This window comes from Salmo salar, chromosome ssa09, assembly GCF_905237065.1.
Source record: "Salmo salar chromosome ssa09, Ssal_v3.1, whole genome shotgun sequence".
Taxonomy (NCBI): domain Eukaryota; kingdom Metazoa; phylum Chordata; class Actinopteri; order Salmoniformes; family Salmonidae; genus Salmo; species Salmo salar.
In genome coordinates, this window is record NC_059450.1 from 86,565,494 (window position 1) to 86,580,916 (window position 15,423).

Here is a 15,423-nt window from a genome sequence, read left to right on the forward strand (position 1 = left end):
ATGTAAATACATAGCAAGTAAAACACTGGAATGGTAGATTTGTAGTGGAAGAAAGTGCAAAGTAGAAATAGAAATAATGGGGTGCAAAGGAGCAAAATAAATAAATACAGTTGGGGAAGAGGTAGTTGTTTGGGCTAAATTATAGATGGGCTATGTACAGGTGCAGTGATCTATGAGCTGCTTTGACAGCTGGTGCTTAAAGCTAGTGAGGGAGATAAGTGTTTCCAGTTTCAGAGATTTTTGTAGTTCGTTCCAGTCATTGGCAGCAGAGAACTGGAAGGAGATGACCAAAGGAGGAATAGGCTTTGGGGGTGACCAGAGAGGGGGTGACCTGCTGGAGAGCGTGCTACAGGTGGGTGCTGCTATGGTGACCAGTGAGCGGAGATAAGGGGGGACTTTACCTAGCAGGGTCTTGTAGATGACTTGGAGCCAGTGGGTTTGGCGACGATTATGAAGCGAAGGCCAGCCAACGAGAGCGTACAGGTCGCAGTGGTGGGTAGTATATGGGGCTTTGGTGACAAAACGGATGACACTGTGATAGACTGCATCCAGTTTGTTAAGTAGGGTGTTGGAGGCTATTTTGTAAATGACATCGCCGAAGTCGAGGATCGGTAGGATGGTCAGTTTTACGAGGGTATGTTTGGCAGCATGAGTGAAGGATGCTTTGTTGTGAAATAGGAAGCCAATTCTAGATTTAACTTTGGATTGGAGATGTTTGATGTGAGTCTGGAAGGAGAGCTTACAGTCTAACCAGACACCTAGGTATTTGTAGTTGTCCACATATTCTAAGTCAGAACCGTCCAGAGTAGTGATGCTAGACAGGCGGGCAGGTGCAGGCAGCGATCAGTTGAAGAGCATGCATTTAGTTTTACTTGTATTTAGGAGCAGTTGGAGGCCACGGAAGGAGAGTTGTATGGCATTGAAGCTCGTCTGGAGGGTTGTTAACACAGTGTCCAAAGAAGGGCCAGAAGTATACAGAATGGTGTCGTCTGCATAGAGGTGGATCAGAGACTCACCAGCAGCAAGAACGACATCATTGATGTATACAGAGAAAAGAGTTGGCCCAAGAATTGAACCCTGTGGCACCCCCATAGAGACTGCCAGAGGTCCGGACAACAGGCCCTCCGATTTGACACACTGAACTCTATCAGAGAAGTAGTTGGTGAACCAGGCGATGTAATTATTTGAGAAACCAAGGCTATTGAGTCTGCCGATGAGGATGTGGTGATTGACAGAGTCGAAAGCTTTGGCCAGGTCAATGAATACGGCAGCACAGTATTGTTTCTTATCGATGGCGGTTACGATATCGTTTAGGACCTTGAGCGTGGCTGAGGTACACCCATGACAAGCTCTGAAACCAGATTGCATAGCGGAAAAGGTGCGGTGGGATTCGAAATGGTCAGTAATCTGTTTGTTGACTTGGCTTTCGAAGACCTTAGAAAGGTAGGGTAGGATGGATATAGGTCTGTAGCAATTTGGGTCAAGAGTGTCCCCTCCTTTGAAGAGGGGGATGACAGCAGCTGCTTTCCAATCTATGGGAATCTCAGACGATACGAAAGAGAGGTTGAACAGGCTAGTAATAGGGGTTGCAACAATTTCGGAAGATAATTTTATAAAGAAAGGGTACAGATTGTCTAGCCCGGCTGATTTGTAGGGGTCCAGATTTTGCAGCTCTTTCAGAACATCAGCTGAATGGATTTGGGAGAAGGAGAAATGGGGAAGGCTTGGGCGAGTAGCTGTTGGGGGTGCAGTGCTGTTGACTGCAGTAGGGGTAGCCATTCATAGGAAACATGGCAAGAGGACAAACAGTACCTCGAGGATTCCCTGATTGCAATTTGTTTGGCAAGATCAACAATCCCCTGTATGTTATGTGAGGGCTTGCAAATCTGACCCATCTGCACATTGGCAACATAACGCTCAAAATCAAGCCACACAAACTTTTATTTACTGGATAAACAGGAATCTCACCTTGAGGTGGGGAAACATGTTAGCGTGGTCTCCAATGAAGAAGGTGTGTGGCATGTAGGCTAGTTTCTCAGAGTACTGCTCTGCCACCTCGAAGGGGGACGTCTCCTTGTCTGACACAATGTAGTCCATGAAGGGAGCTCCGCTGGTCCCTGGGTAGCCCAGCCACATACACTGAGGAGAGAACAGTTGGCACAATGAACTTTATTTGGACATTATAACCCGACTGTTGTGTAGTGACTTTTTTTTGGTGAGGGTGCGCACTTAAATAAAAAAATATTTTCAAAGTGTAATGACAGATGTAGCCTACTGAATATCATTGTAGAATAGGCCTACGCCCAAATATATTGTCAAGAAAATGTTATATTTTTAATACCCTCAAAACACCAAGTTAAGCTTAACTAACTTCCAAATAGGCCATCACTGTGAATCGTAAATGATAATTCTTCATGTGTTAACGATGAAATGTCCAAACTGAATGCCTGCCAATCATTTGATCTCAATCAGTTTCATGGAAATATGCAGTTAGATATTCTTGAACTACTTTTTCATGAGCAAAAAAAAAAGAAAAGGTGTTAAAATATTAGCTTTTCTTCTAGGCCTATTTTGTTTCAATTAAAGCATAGTGTACAAAACATTGTGAACACCTGCTCTTTCCATGAGAAACTGACCAGGTCAACGCTGTGATCCCTTATTGACATCACTTGTTAAATCCACTTCAATCAGTGTAGATGAAGGGGAGGAGACAGGTTAAGAAGGATTTTAAAGCCTTGAGACATGGATTGTATGCGTGTGCCATTCAGAGGGTGAATGGGAAAGAAAAGATGAATGTGCCTTTGAACGGGGTATGGCAGGCACAACGGTTTGAGTATGTCAAAAACGTCAATGCTGCTGGGTTTTTTCCACACTCAACAGTTCCCTGTGTGAGTCAAGAATGGTCCATCCCCCCAAGGACATCCAGCCAACTTGACAACTGTGGGAAACGTCTTAGTCAACATGGGCGAAAACCCCTGTGGAATTTATTTGACATCTTGTACAGTTCATGCCCCAACGAATTAAGGGTTCTGAAAAGGGGGGAACAACTCACAAAAATGCGTGGACACCCCTTCAAATTAGTGGATTCGGCTATTTCAGCCACACCTGTTGATGGCAGGTGTATAAATACAGCTAAAATCTGAAGTTTACATACACTTAGGTTAGAGTCATTAAAACTCGTTTTTCAACCACTCCACAAATTTCTTGTTTAACAAACTATAGTTTTGGCAAGTCAGTTAGGGCATCTACTTTGTGCATGACAAGTAATTTTAACAACAATTGTTTACAGACAGATTACTTCACTATATCACAATTCTAGTGGGTCAGAAGTTTACATACACTAAGCTGACTGTGCCTTTAAAACAGCTTGGAAAATTCCAGAAAATGTCATGGCTTTAGAAGCTTAATTAGCGGTGTACCTGTGGATGTACTTCAAGGCCTACCTTCAAACTCAGTGCCTCTTTGCTTGACATCATGGGAAAATCAAAAGAAATCAGCAAAGACCTCAGAAAAAAACAATTGTAGACCTCCACAAGTCTGATTCATCCTTGGGAGCGATTTCCAAACGCCTGAAGGTACCACGTTCATCTGTACAATAGTACGCAAGTATAACCACCATGGGACCACGCAGTCGGCATACCGCTCAGGAAGGAGACACGTTCTGTCTCCTAGAGATGAATGTACTTTGGTGCGAAAAGTGCAAATCAATCCCAGAACAACAGCAAAGGACCCTGTGAAGATGCTGGAGGAAACAGGTACAAAAGTATCTATATCCACAGTAAAACAGTCCTACATTGACATAACCTGAAAGGCCACTCAGCAAGGAAGAAGCCACTGCTCCAAAACCGCCATAAAAAAGCCAGACTACGGTTTGCAAATGCACATGGGGATAAAGATCGTACTTTTTGGAGGAATGTCCTCTGGTCTGATGAAACAAAAATAGAACTGTTAGGCCATAATAACCATCGTTATGTTTGGAGGAAAAAGGGGGAGGCTTGTAAGCCGAGGAACACCATCCCAACCGTGAAGCATGGGGGTGGCAGCATCATGTTGTGGGGGTGCTTTGCTGCAGGAGGGACTAGAGCACTTCACAAAATAGATGGCATCATGAGGATGAAAAATTATGTGGATATATTGAAGCAACATTTCAAGGAATCAGTCAGGAAGTTGAAGCTTGGTCGCAAATGTGTCTTCCAAATAGACAATAACACCAAGCATACTTCCAAAGTTGTGGCAAAATGGCTTAAGGATAACAAAGTCAAGGTATTGGAGTGGCCATCACAAAGCCCTGACCTCAATCCTATAGAAAATGTATGGGCAGAACTGAAAAAGTGTGTGCGAGCAAGGAGGCCTACAAACCTGACTCCACCAGCTCTGTCAGGAGGAATGGGCCAAAATTCACCCAACTTATGGTGGGAAGCTAGTGGAAGGCTATCCAAAACGTTTGACCCAAGTTAAACAATTTAAAGGCAATGCTACCAAATACTAATTGAGTGTATGTAAACTTGTGTGCTTGATTATTATATATATAAATAATAAAAACAATCAAGCACACAGCCATGCAATCTCCATAGAGAAACTTTGCAGTAGAATGGCCTTACTAAAGAGCTCAGTGATTTTCAACATGGCACAGATGCCACCTTCCCAACAAGTCAGTTTGTCACATTTCTGCCCTGCTAGAGCTGCCCCAGTCAACTGTAAGTGCTGTTATGTTGAAGTGTAAAAGTCTAGGTGCAACTACGGCTCAGCAGCGATAGGTCACACAAGCTCACAGAAGGGGAACACCATGCGCCTGTAGCGCATAAAAATCATCTGTCCTCGGTTGCGACACTCACTACCGACTTCCAAATTGCCTCTGGAAGCAACGTCAGCACAAGAACTGTTAGTTGGGAAATTGGTTTCCATGGCCTAAGATCACCACGCGCAACGCCAAGCGTCGGCTGGAGTGGTGTAAAACTCGCCGCAATTGGACACCGGAGCAGCGTCAACGCTGTCTGTAGAGTGATGAATCACGCTTCACCATCTGGCAGTCTGACGGATGAACCTGGGGTTGGCAGATGTCAGGAGAACGCTACCTGCCCCAATGCATAGTGCCAACTAAAGTTGGAATAATGGTCTGGGGCTGTTTTTCATGGTTCGGGCTAGGCCCCTTAGTTCCAGTGAAGGGAGATCTTAACGCTACAGCATACAATGACATTCTAGACGATTCTGTGCTTTCTACTTTGTGGCAACAGTTGGGGAAGGCCCTTTCCCGTTTCAGCATGACAATGTCTCTGTGCACAATGCGAGGTCCATACAGAAATGGTTTGTTGAGATCGGTGTGAAGAACTTGACTGGCCTGCACAGAGCCCTGACCTCAACCCCATCGAACACCTTTGGGATGAATTGGAATGCCGACTGCGAGCCAGGCCTAATCCCACAACATCAGTGCCCGACCTCACTAATGCTTCCATTCAGCCACGCGCAAGTCCCCACAACTATGATCCAACATCTAGTGGAATGGCTTCCCAGAAGAGAGGAGGCTGTTATAGCAGCAAAGGGGAGATTAATTCCATATTAATGACCATTATTTTGGAATGAGATGTTCGACAAGCAGGTGTCCACATACTTTCGGTCATTTACTATGTGTGCATGCATGCATGCATGCATGCATGCATGCATGCATGTATGCATGTGAGACACTGTTTAACGCCAAATATAAGGCATTAAATATATGTAAAAAAATATATAATGCCTGATCCTTTTTATATCGCTGAGATATAGGACAAACCCTTCAGACCAAACTTCATTTTTTGAGGGACTGTTGTTCCATGTAGTGAATCTGTTATTCAATGCGTTTGTATGGTCAAATAGCAGTAAGGCCAAATACAATTTGTTTTATACTTCACGGGGTCTTATAATTCAAAATCAAATAGCAAAAGGAACCTTAAAACAATTAAATACAGCTCATGAAACATGGCACAAACACTTCACATGTTGCGTTTATTGTTGTTCAGTATAGAAATGAACATGGCTAAATAAAGAATGATTATCTCACCTGGATGGGAGCAGGGCGCAGGGCAAACAGCTCGTTGCGGGCTCCTTTGGTATAGCCGTTCATATTGACCAGGATGTGGAGTCCATCCTGATGGATCCTGTCTGCTGCCTTACCATTACACGGGAGCTGACAGAGGGGAGGAGTAGAGAGAGAGACAGGAGGAGAGACATGAGGGGGAAGGGAGAGGATTTCAATCTTTACTCTGAAGTGCTGAATGTGGCTCAGAGGACAGAAAGGGAAGCTACTTCTAAAGTACTTAGATTCACTTCTCAATCTGAGTAAACTCACCTGTGACAGGTCAGTGAAGTGATGTGCCTCGGCCACCACTTTAACCCTAAAGTTGGTGTTGTCATCTGGACTCAGTGCATAGCAGAACACCTGGCGAGAGAAACCACCAACCATGTTATAACCATGTTACGACCAACTGTTAGAACCCCCACCAACCATGTTACAACCAACTGTTAGAACCCCCACCAACCATGTTACGACCAACTGTTAGAACCCCCACCAACCATGTTACAACCAACTGTTAGAACCCCCACCAACCATGTTACAACCAACTGTTAGAACCCCCACCAACCATGTTACAACCAACTGTTAGAACCCCCACCAACCATGTTACAACCAACTGTTAGAACCCCCACCAACCATGTTACAACCAACTGTTAGAACCCCCACCAACCATGTTACAACCAACTGTTAGAACCCCCACCAACCATGTTACAACCAACTGTTAGAACCCCCACCAACCATGTTACAACCAACTGTTAGAACCCCCACCAACCATGTTACAACCAACTGTTAGAACCCCCACCAACCATGTTACAACCAACTGTTAGAACCCCCCACCAACCATGTTACAACCAACTGTTAGAACCCCCACCAACCATGTTACAACCAACTGTTAGAACCCCCACCAACCATGTTACAACCAACTGTTAGAACCCCCACCAACCATGTTACAACCAACTGTTAGAACCCCCCACCAACCATGTTACAACCAACTGTTAGAACCCCCACCAACCATGTTACAACCAACTGTTAGAACCCCCACCAACCATGTTACAACCAACTGTTAGAACCCCCCACCAACCATGTTACAACCAACTGTTAGAACCCCCACCAACCATGTTACAACCAACTGTTAGAACCCCCACCAACCATGTTACAACCAACTGTTAGAACCCCCACCAACCATGTTACAACCAACTGTTAGAACCCCCCACCAACCATGTTACAACCAACTGTTAGAACCCCCACCAACCATGTTACAACCAACTGTTAGAACCCCCACCAACCATGTTACAACCAACTGTTAGAACCCCCACCAACCATGTTACAACCAACTGTTAGAACCCCCACCAACCATGTTACAACCAACTGTTAGAACCCCCACCAACCATGTTACAACCAACTGTTAGAACCCCCACCAACCATGTTACAACCATGTTACGACCAACACATTTCAAGTAATGTTTGGTCACTATAAGACCTCACTTTTATGTAACTATTATTTATTCAGTTACGTCAACAACAAAAAACATTGGTTTAAATGACAAATCGAATCCAAGTAAGCAAACATCAGTTCACTTTATATCATTGGTTGTTGCCAGTCTAGTGGTAATATGTCACACAACAGTAAGAAACCCTCACCTCAAACTTGTCAGAGTTGTGCATGCCGGGGATGGACTGCATGAGGTGGGAGGTGGGGTGGTTCCCGAAGTCAGAGCTGACATATCCCACCCTCAGACGACCCGCGCTGGCCTTCAGGTCCTTGGGGTACTCAAAGGCCGGCTTGTGGAGCGCATTGATCTGTGGAGGGACGGGGGGTTAGGCTAACCAGGATGCATCCCAAATGGCTTCCTATTCCCTATATAGCTTACTACTTTATGTAATGAAAAGGGTGCCATTTGAAACATAGTCCAAGGCTCTATTCTAGCATACAACATAGAATGATTGCTAGTACGGACATTGGAACATCATAGCCTGTCAGACAATCACCATAAACCCTAGCTCCTTTCACCAGATCCCTCGTCCATTACGCAGTTACAACTAGCCTGAACCTGACCATCCAACCAACCTCTTCACCCTGCAAGCAACCCAACCACCTTCTGCCATGTAAGGTTGCTTTTACTGTTTATTTTCAACAAAATAGAAGACTACGGGCCTAATAAGTTTCCTTAAAATGAGCCAGACGGGTAACTTCCAAGACGTCCCACCTTACCGTTTACCCTTCACCATGCAAACATCCCAGCCCAACTTTCACCTGAATAAAAGGTCAATACTGTACTTGCTTTGATGAGGGCCTGTACCTTGTCCAGACAGAGGTTGCCGTGCCTCTCAGCGATGGCCTTGCGGAAGCCGTGCGAGAGGGGGTACAGCATGCTGTGGTGGGGGTGCACCGAGGGCAGCCGGTTCTTATCCAACTGGTCAGCCACGATGCTCACCAGCTTCTTCATACGCTCATCATAGTCTGTCCAGTCACACACAATCTGGGGAGAGGAGAGGACTGGTGTGGAAGTGGTGAGGTGTGTGTTTGTGTGACAAGTTTTGTGAGGCAGTCTGAAGCGGAAAATCAGAGAAATGTAAATCAAAGAGCAGTAACTCGAGCCTTCCTTGGTTTTACTCTCGCAATGGCTCACATCAATACATGACTTATACTTAAGTTACAGTTAAGTCCCAAATCAGGATTTGGCCTCAAGTGTATCTGCAGTAACTTGACATAGGAGACTAGTGTGTGTGTGTGTGTACCTGCAAGCAGTGTGCTAGGTTGCAGTAGGCATCAGGGAAGTCAGGCTTCAGTTTCAGGGCTGTACGGTATGAAGCAATGGCTTCTGGGATGTTACCAGAGTCCTGGGGGGGAGACAATAACATATCGTTACAATAATGGAATCATAGGACAACTTCCTTTATAAATACGTGTTTTAATATTTCCATTCATTAAAAAACTAATTGCAGACCAATTTTGCCCTGTGGAATATCAGTGACAGAAGAGGAGTGATGCCAATCCTACAAGACTTCACTGCACTTCTGTAGGTTTGATAGGAGTTGATTTAGAATTGGGGGTTAGAACAGAGATGGCAGATGAAAGTCACCTTGTGTATGGAGGCCAGGTTAGAGTGAGCGTCAGCGAAGGCAGGGTTGATCTGGATGGCTCTGGTGTAACACTGTAGAGCTCCCTGGACATCCTGCATCTCTTTCAGAGTGTTGCCCATGTTGGAGTAGGCATCAGCAAACGTAGGGCTGATTCTACAGAAACAATTCAGTAGGACACAAATCAACTAGATTTAGAACCTTGAAACACCATCCTAAAAGTTGTGTCTCTGTCGATTGTCAAACCACAACTGATTGAGATGAGAGGGCGAGACGGAGAGAGGTGTCTGTCTACGGACCTGATGGCCTCCTTGTAGTGCATGAGGGCCTCCTGGAGTTTCCCTTGCTGCTGCAGAACACTGGCCAGGTTAGAGTGGGCCGCAGCAAACTCTGGAAACACCTGAAGACAACACAACCACACGTTAAAATACATATTACAACAGAACACTGGCCAGGTTAGAGTGGGCTGCTGCAAACACCACACACACAGGTTATAGGGTGTCCAATCAAAAAGTGCATAATTTGACCACTGGGTAAGATAATCCTCTATCTACAATATTAACATATTAAAACCATTGTTCCAAACATCAGGTCTCTACCATAATCCATTCAAAAGTTATTGGAGTGTTCACCCTTGTAGGGTGGCCAGAATCAGGACGACTAACTCAATGGAGACCAGAGAAAAAGTAGTAATAAAATACAAATCTGGAAAATTGCGTCGCGTCAGATAGGGTAGCCTTAATTGTAGACATAATACAGCCTAACAGCTCACCGCTGAACTCGTCACCTTCTCCAATCTGCAGGACATGAAATCAATAGAGGCAAGATGATATCGATTGAGACATGTAATATTTTCTTATTTTAGTAAGATGTCTAAAAAAAAAAAAAACAAGCATATGATGTGAAATGTCAACGGTGCTCTGAGCATATGCCAAGCTTTTTACTTTAACTCCGCTCGTGTCACGCTAAATGTAGCTTTTTGCATTTAACGCCACTCGTGTCTTTTTGCAACCTGCGGAAACAACTTGGACGACGAGCCAAATGGAAAATCCTCAAAAGTTGAGGCGAGAAACCGGCACCACTCTGTCAGAGCTCGGTGCATATTATCGGATGTATTACGTTACGAAATCCAACTCTTTACATATCATGTTAAATGGTATGTTAGAGAAAGACCACCACTGAACGATTGAGAACATGAATAAATCATATTTGTCTTGGTAAAATGTATGTTATAACATAAGGAGGCAAAATGATCACCAAAGCACGTTTTCACAAACTCTGGGCAGAGTGAGTGGACACCTATAGGTTAAAATACATACTACAACAGAACACTAGCCAGGTTAGTGGGCCGCTGCAAACTCTGGAAATAAACCCCCCCCAAAAGGTTCAGTCACCACCAGATTCATGAAATGACACTTCCTTAAAAAGAGAACACTGAGCTGACGTGATTAAGATTGTGGGGGAAAAAAAACAAGGGCTTATAAACAGCCTTCCTTTAACCCATCATGCCAGGTAAAATACTTTTTAATGCTACTGTCAATGCTTTCTATGAGCATTCTGCCATATAGTTAACCATCTCACCTCCAGGGCTTTCCTGTAGAGCTGGACGGCGTCCTCGATGTTGCCCTGCTCCCTCTTGATGTTGGCCAGGTTGTTGAGAGAGTCTGCGTGGGTGGGACACAGCCGCAGAGCCGTGTTGTAACACTCCTCAGCCTCGGATACCTGGGAGAGACGGGGTTCAAACCACACATGGTTAAACCAGAGACACCCCACACACAAACAGTCACATTTTCATACAGACACCAAGGCCTAGACAGGGCCAACAGAAAAGGGAAAGCCCAACAGACAGACACCAAGGCCTAGACAGGGCCAACAGAAAAGGGAAACCCCAACAGACAGACACCAAGGCCTAGAAAGGGCCAACAGAAAAGGGAAACCCCAACAGACAGACACCAAGGCCTAGAAAGGGCCAACAGAAAAGGGAAACCCCAACAGACAGACACCAAGGCCTAGAAAGGGCCAACAGAAAAGGGAAACCCCAACAGACAGACACCAAGGCCTAGACAGGGCCAACAGAAAAGGGAAACCCCAACAGACAGACACCAAGGCCTAGACAGGGCCAACAGAAAAGGGAAACCCCAACAGACAGACACCAAGGCCTAGACAGGGCCAACAGAGGCAGAACATAGACAACAGCAATGGCAAACAGACAGCTGGAACCCATATCAATCTACATCTATTTGTAGCTGAACAGAGGACATTTAAGCATCCCAAAATAATCTGTCAAGAGTAGTGGTGAAAGGGATGGCCTCACAACAATCATGAAGACCAGTGTGTCATGCATATCCATCTAACCACGCCCAGTCTGATCTCTGACCCCCCCCCATCATCTCCTAAACTGGGTCAAGGAAGACATGGCATGCACAAGGCACTGCTGCGGCCTGCTGGGAAAGCCATGCCTCTCAAACTGGGAGTAGGGATGCAGAATAACGGAGCAGTCGCTCACTGTGTGGAACACACACACACACACACCGTGTTCTTCCTTACATTGCCCTTCTCCTTGAGGGCGTTGGCCAGGTTACAGTAGGCGTCAGGGAAGTGGGGCTGCAGCTCGATGGCGCGGCGGTACGTGTCAATGGCCAGGTCGATAAGACCCTGCTCGTAGTAGACGCACGCCAGGTTGCCGTGGACGACGGCATGGTTGGGGCTCAGGCTGAGGGCACGCAGGTAGCCAGCCACCGCTCTGAATGGTAGGAAGAAGAGAGAAGGGTCGGTAAACTACTGGTAACAATTAAGGCAAATACTACTAAAGGCTGAGGACTCAGAGGTAGCCCACCACTGCTCTGCAGAGGAGAGTAAAGAGTGGCACTAGTGCTACTGAGCTGCAGTAAAATGTGTCTTTGTTAAGATGGCGCTGTACTGGATGGCCTCTGTTTTGCCAACTTTGAGATGATTTACTACTTTATTTTCTCTAAATGTATTCGCTATCATTTCTTACAAACGGACAACTTTGAACATCAGATTGGCAGTTACCACAATTCCAGTTTATCTGCCCTGGGCTCTTGATGTTATTCCGAACAAATTCAGGTTACCCAAGAGGAAATGCCAACATTCTACTAGTCACTTGATACCAACGGGACTCCCAAAACTGAAATAGTCTCTGCTTTTCTGAAACATGGCTCTTGGGCAAGATACCCCCTCATGGCTATTCAACTCGATTTGGGCTGCCCCCCCCCCCACAGGTCTAACTAGTTATACCATGGGAAAAGTCTCTGACCTGTCAAAGATGCGAGCCTCTTTCAGAACGTTGCCCAAGTTGATGTAGGCATCCAGGAAGTTGGGATCCAGAGTCACAGCCTGACAAACACCCATAAATACATACATCAAAACAGACAGGACATACTGTATTAGAAGTGTGTTAAACATTTCCTCCAAACACCAGTTGTAATGGGAAATATTTAAGATGAATAAAGTTCCTATTCAGTTTAGAGTGATTAACACAATGCTTAGCATATATATATACACACGTTTTCCCATTATGTAATCCACATGATTTTAAGTGTTCTATTTGTGACACTCATTTATGACACAGGTTGGTCACAAGATGTAATGCTGGACGTTACTCATATCTGTTGAAAGGGACTGACGCCAGACTGCAGTTTCAAGGAGACTGATTGTTGTTGTATTCTGTGGAACACTGATTCTGTGGCTAGCAGTCGACAAGGTCTTGGCTTTCTGGTGCTGTATAATTATGATAAGGACCTTCCCTGCGAAGGCCAAGTTAGACATTCTCTCCGCTCCTGTTGCAACTTGAATTAAACAAAATTGATTTTCTAATTGACTATATCCACCACTGCCCTCTCTTTTGTTCACCTGAGAACAGTCCACAGTACTCTACTTAAAATGGTCCTGTGTGGCTCAGTTGGTAGAGCATGGTGTTTGCAACGCCAGGGTTGTGGGTTCGATTCCCACGGGGGACCAGTACGGGGGAGGGGGGGGGGAAATGCATGAAATGTGTTCACTACTGTAAGTCGCTCTGGATAAGAGCGTCTGCTAAATGACTAAAATGTAAAATGTTCTCAGACATTAATTGTATGTGAATTATAAAATGTTTCTGCCCAGACATGAATCATTAGTCAGTGACACCAGACTCTCCTGGTCTGTCCTTTGTTTTTACATAATCGGCTGTGTAGAAAAGTCTTACCTTCTCAAAGTGGTGTATGGCCAACCATATCTCTCCCTGGGCGTTGAACACACAACCTAGGTTGCTCCAAGCCACCGCAAAGTTAGGCTGAGTCTCAATAGCCTTCAGGTAACACGCCTTCAATGGATTAACAATCAAAACCAGAGGAGAGGAAGAGTAGTAGTGGGAGGAGGAAGAGTAGTGGGAGGAAGAGTAGAAGAGTAGTGGTAGGAGAGAAGAAAACCCAAAAAAATAAAAAGGCAGAGGAAACAGAATTAGTGACTGTTCTCAACTAAAGCAAAAAGTGAGTGTGCAGCATGGGCTCGCCTGCGCTGAAATCTGCGGCGCTAAGCTGCCTTGCTTATTCCTACGCTGCGCAGATCCAACCAGCACCCACACGCAGACCGACATTCTGCAGTTATCAGCCTCTCTCACAACACGAGGAACTACGAGACTTTTCTTCTGTTTGGTTATGTAAATGTACAGCCGTTAAGCTGCTGATATGAGTGAAGGAAAATACCTAAATGATATTCAAATGTATAAAACAACCAGTAACTTCGTTAGTTGCAGTCTATTTGATAGCTGACTATATTAACTAGCGGTATCTCACAACCTTGAATGGCGGGTGCTGCGTGCAGGTGGAGGTCCCTGTAATGCGTGCGCACAAAAATCTACGTGGGCGGGCGTGTCCTAGGTGTGTGTCTAACTACAACCAAAGTCACCCCGCACGCCACCGACCCTGCTGCTGCTTAGCAACACATGGTCGTTGTTTGCCGCCGCTGCGCTCGCTGACCCCGGCCGCGTTGCAGTCCGGCTGCAGACCCAGATTCCCGGGAGACGCCCTGCTTACCCAGACTGCCACACTCTGTACCCACAATGCCTTTCAGAACCAACGTGCGGCAGGGGAGAGGGTTGGGGTTAGAGGTCATTGAGACCGCAGCCAAGCGGCTGGTTAGATAAGAGGGGGAATACAGAGAAGTGGAATTTGAAGTTTAGGGGCATCAAGATGGCCAAGTGTCTGACGCCCTAAGAGGAGGATAGAAGAGTTGATCTACCACCAGAGCCCAGGGACTGTTCCGCAGGGCAATGGGGAAATAGAGGAGTTGTTTTAGAGAGACAAATTGTGTCCTGTTGGAGGTACGCTGGGTGCCAGGCTGATTGAGGGCGTCGGGAGGAGGGTCTGTACCCAGCAGGCCGGGGGGGAGGGGGGGGGAAGGAAGCATCGCTTGAGCCTGAGGCCTTTTTGGCCGTGGAAGGTTTGTTCGCTGCGCAGCCCCTGCGTTACTGCACACTCACAGCGCAGTCTGCATCACCGGCAGAGCGCTGCAACTACAAAACCAAGAAGGAAAAAAACTCAAATCAACAGGAAAAAAATGCAACCAACAAATAAGAGTTAGATGGTTCTTACTTTTTCTTTACTTAATATTTTCCCGCTAATTGCTTCCATGTTTGGTATATTTTTTTGAATTTACTGATATAGGTTTTGGCCGTTGTTGTCATGGTAATTTAAGGTATTTAAAGGAATGCTTACTGTACTTCTCATTTTGTTTGTTTTACTGTTCTTTTCTTGTTTTGTTTCTCTGCTCTTCAGAGGAAGCCACAAGACAGAGGCATGACGTAGTAGTAGTAGTAGTGCGTGGTTTTTTCTTTTGCTGGCAGTTTACAAACCCGTTACCACATTGTTTGGACTTTGTCAGAGGGGCGGGCGGCAGCCTCAGCAGCTGGTGGTTGAGGACTGATGCTGCCCTAGTGATCCGTGTTTCAGCCAGGGCACCTAGGGTACGGTAGCAGGAGTAATGTCATCACCCACCTGAAACAACCTTCTAAATAACATCATCAGTTGTGGAAAAAAACCCAAGAGACAAAATAAAACAAGAGCGTTAGTAAAAGTTGGCAAACAATACATTATTTTTTCCTCTCATATGGAAATTAAATAAAACATCCCAAAAAATAAACAGCACAACAAAATGAAGACAACCTGCTCTGTTTACATTCATGTTTATTTTCCAAGAAAATAAAAAAAAGGTGATGTTTCGGGGGGGTGGGGGGGGTGGCACGAGGGGAGAAAGGCTTCAATAAAATGTGTGTTATCAATCACTAATATTAATAG

At 45.4% G+C, this 15,423-nt stretch overlaps 1 protein-coding gene across 7 annotated transcripts in view; it reads right to left on the reverse strand.

Annotated features, from left to right (window-relative positions):
• LOC100380730 (UDP-N-acetylglucosamine--peptide N-acetylglucosaminyltransferase 110 kDa subunit) overlaps positions 1-15,423 on the reverse strand; it is a 33,644-nt gene that overhangs the window by 11,589 nt on the left and 6,632 nt on the right. For 2 of the 7 annotated variants that reach the window (XM_014213163.2, XM_014213159.2), the window contains exons 5-16: positions 13,335-13,451; positions 12,408-12,487; positions 11,663-11,873; positions 10,712-10,852; positions 9,430-9,530; positions 9,133-9,286; positions 8,789-8,890; positions 8,332-8,529; positions 7,691-7,849; positions 6,326-6,415; positions 6,038-6,163; positions 1,969-2,139 (exon numbers count right to left, since the gene is read on the reverse strand). In XM_014213163.2, the coding sequence (XP_014068638.1) occupies positions 1,969-2,139; positions 6,038-6,163; positions 6,326-6,415; positions 7,691-7,849; positions 8,332-8,529; positions 8,789-8,890; positions 9,133-9,286; positions 9,430-9,530; positions 10,712-10,852; positions 11,663-11,873; positions 12,408-12,487; positions 13,335-13,451 (1,650 nt within the window). Of the gene's footprint in view, positions 1-1,968; positions 2,140-6,037; positions 6,164-6,325; positions 6,416-7,690; positions 7,850-8,331; positions 8,530-8,788; positions 8,891-9,132; positions 9,287-9,429; positions 9,531-10,711; positions 10,853-11,662; positions 11,874-12,407; positions 12,488-13,334; positions 13,452-14,844; positions 15,088-15,423 lie in introns of all 7 variants that reach the window. The other 5 variants (XM_014213165.2, XM_014213162.2, XM_014213166.2 and 2 more) reach the window with 4 other exon arrangements.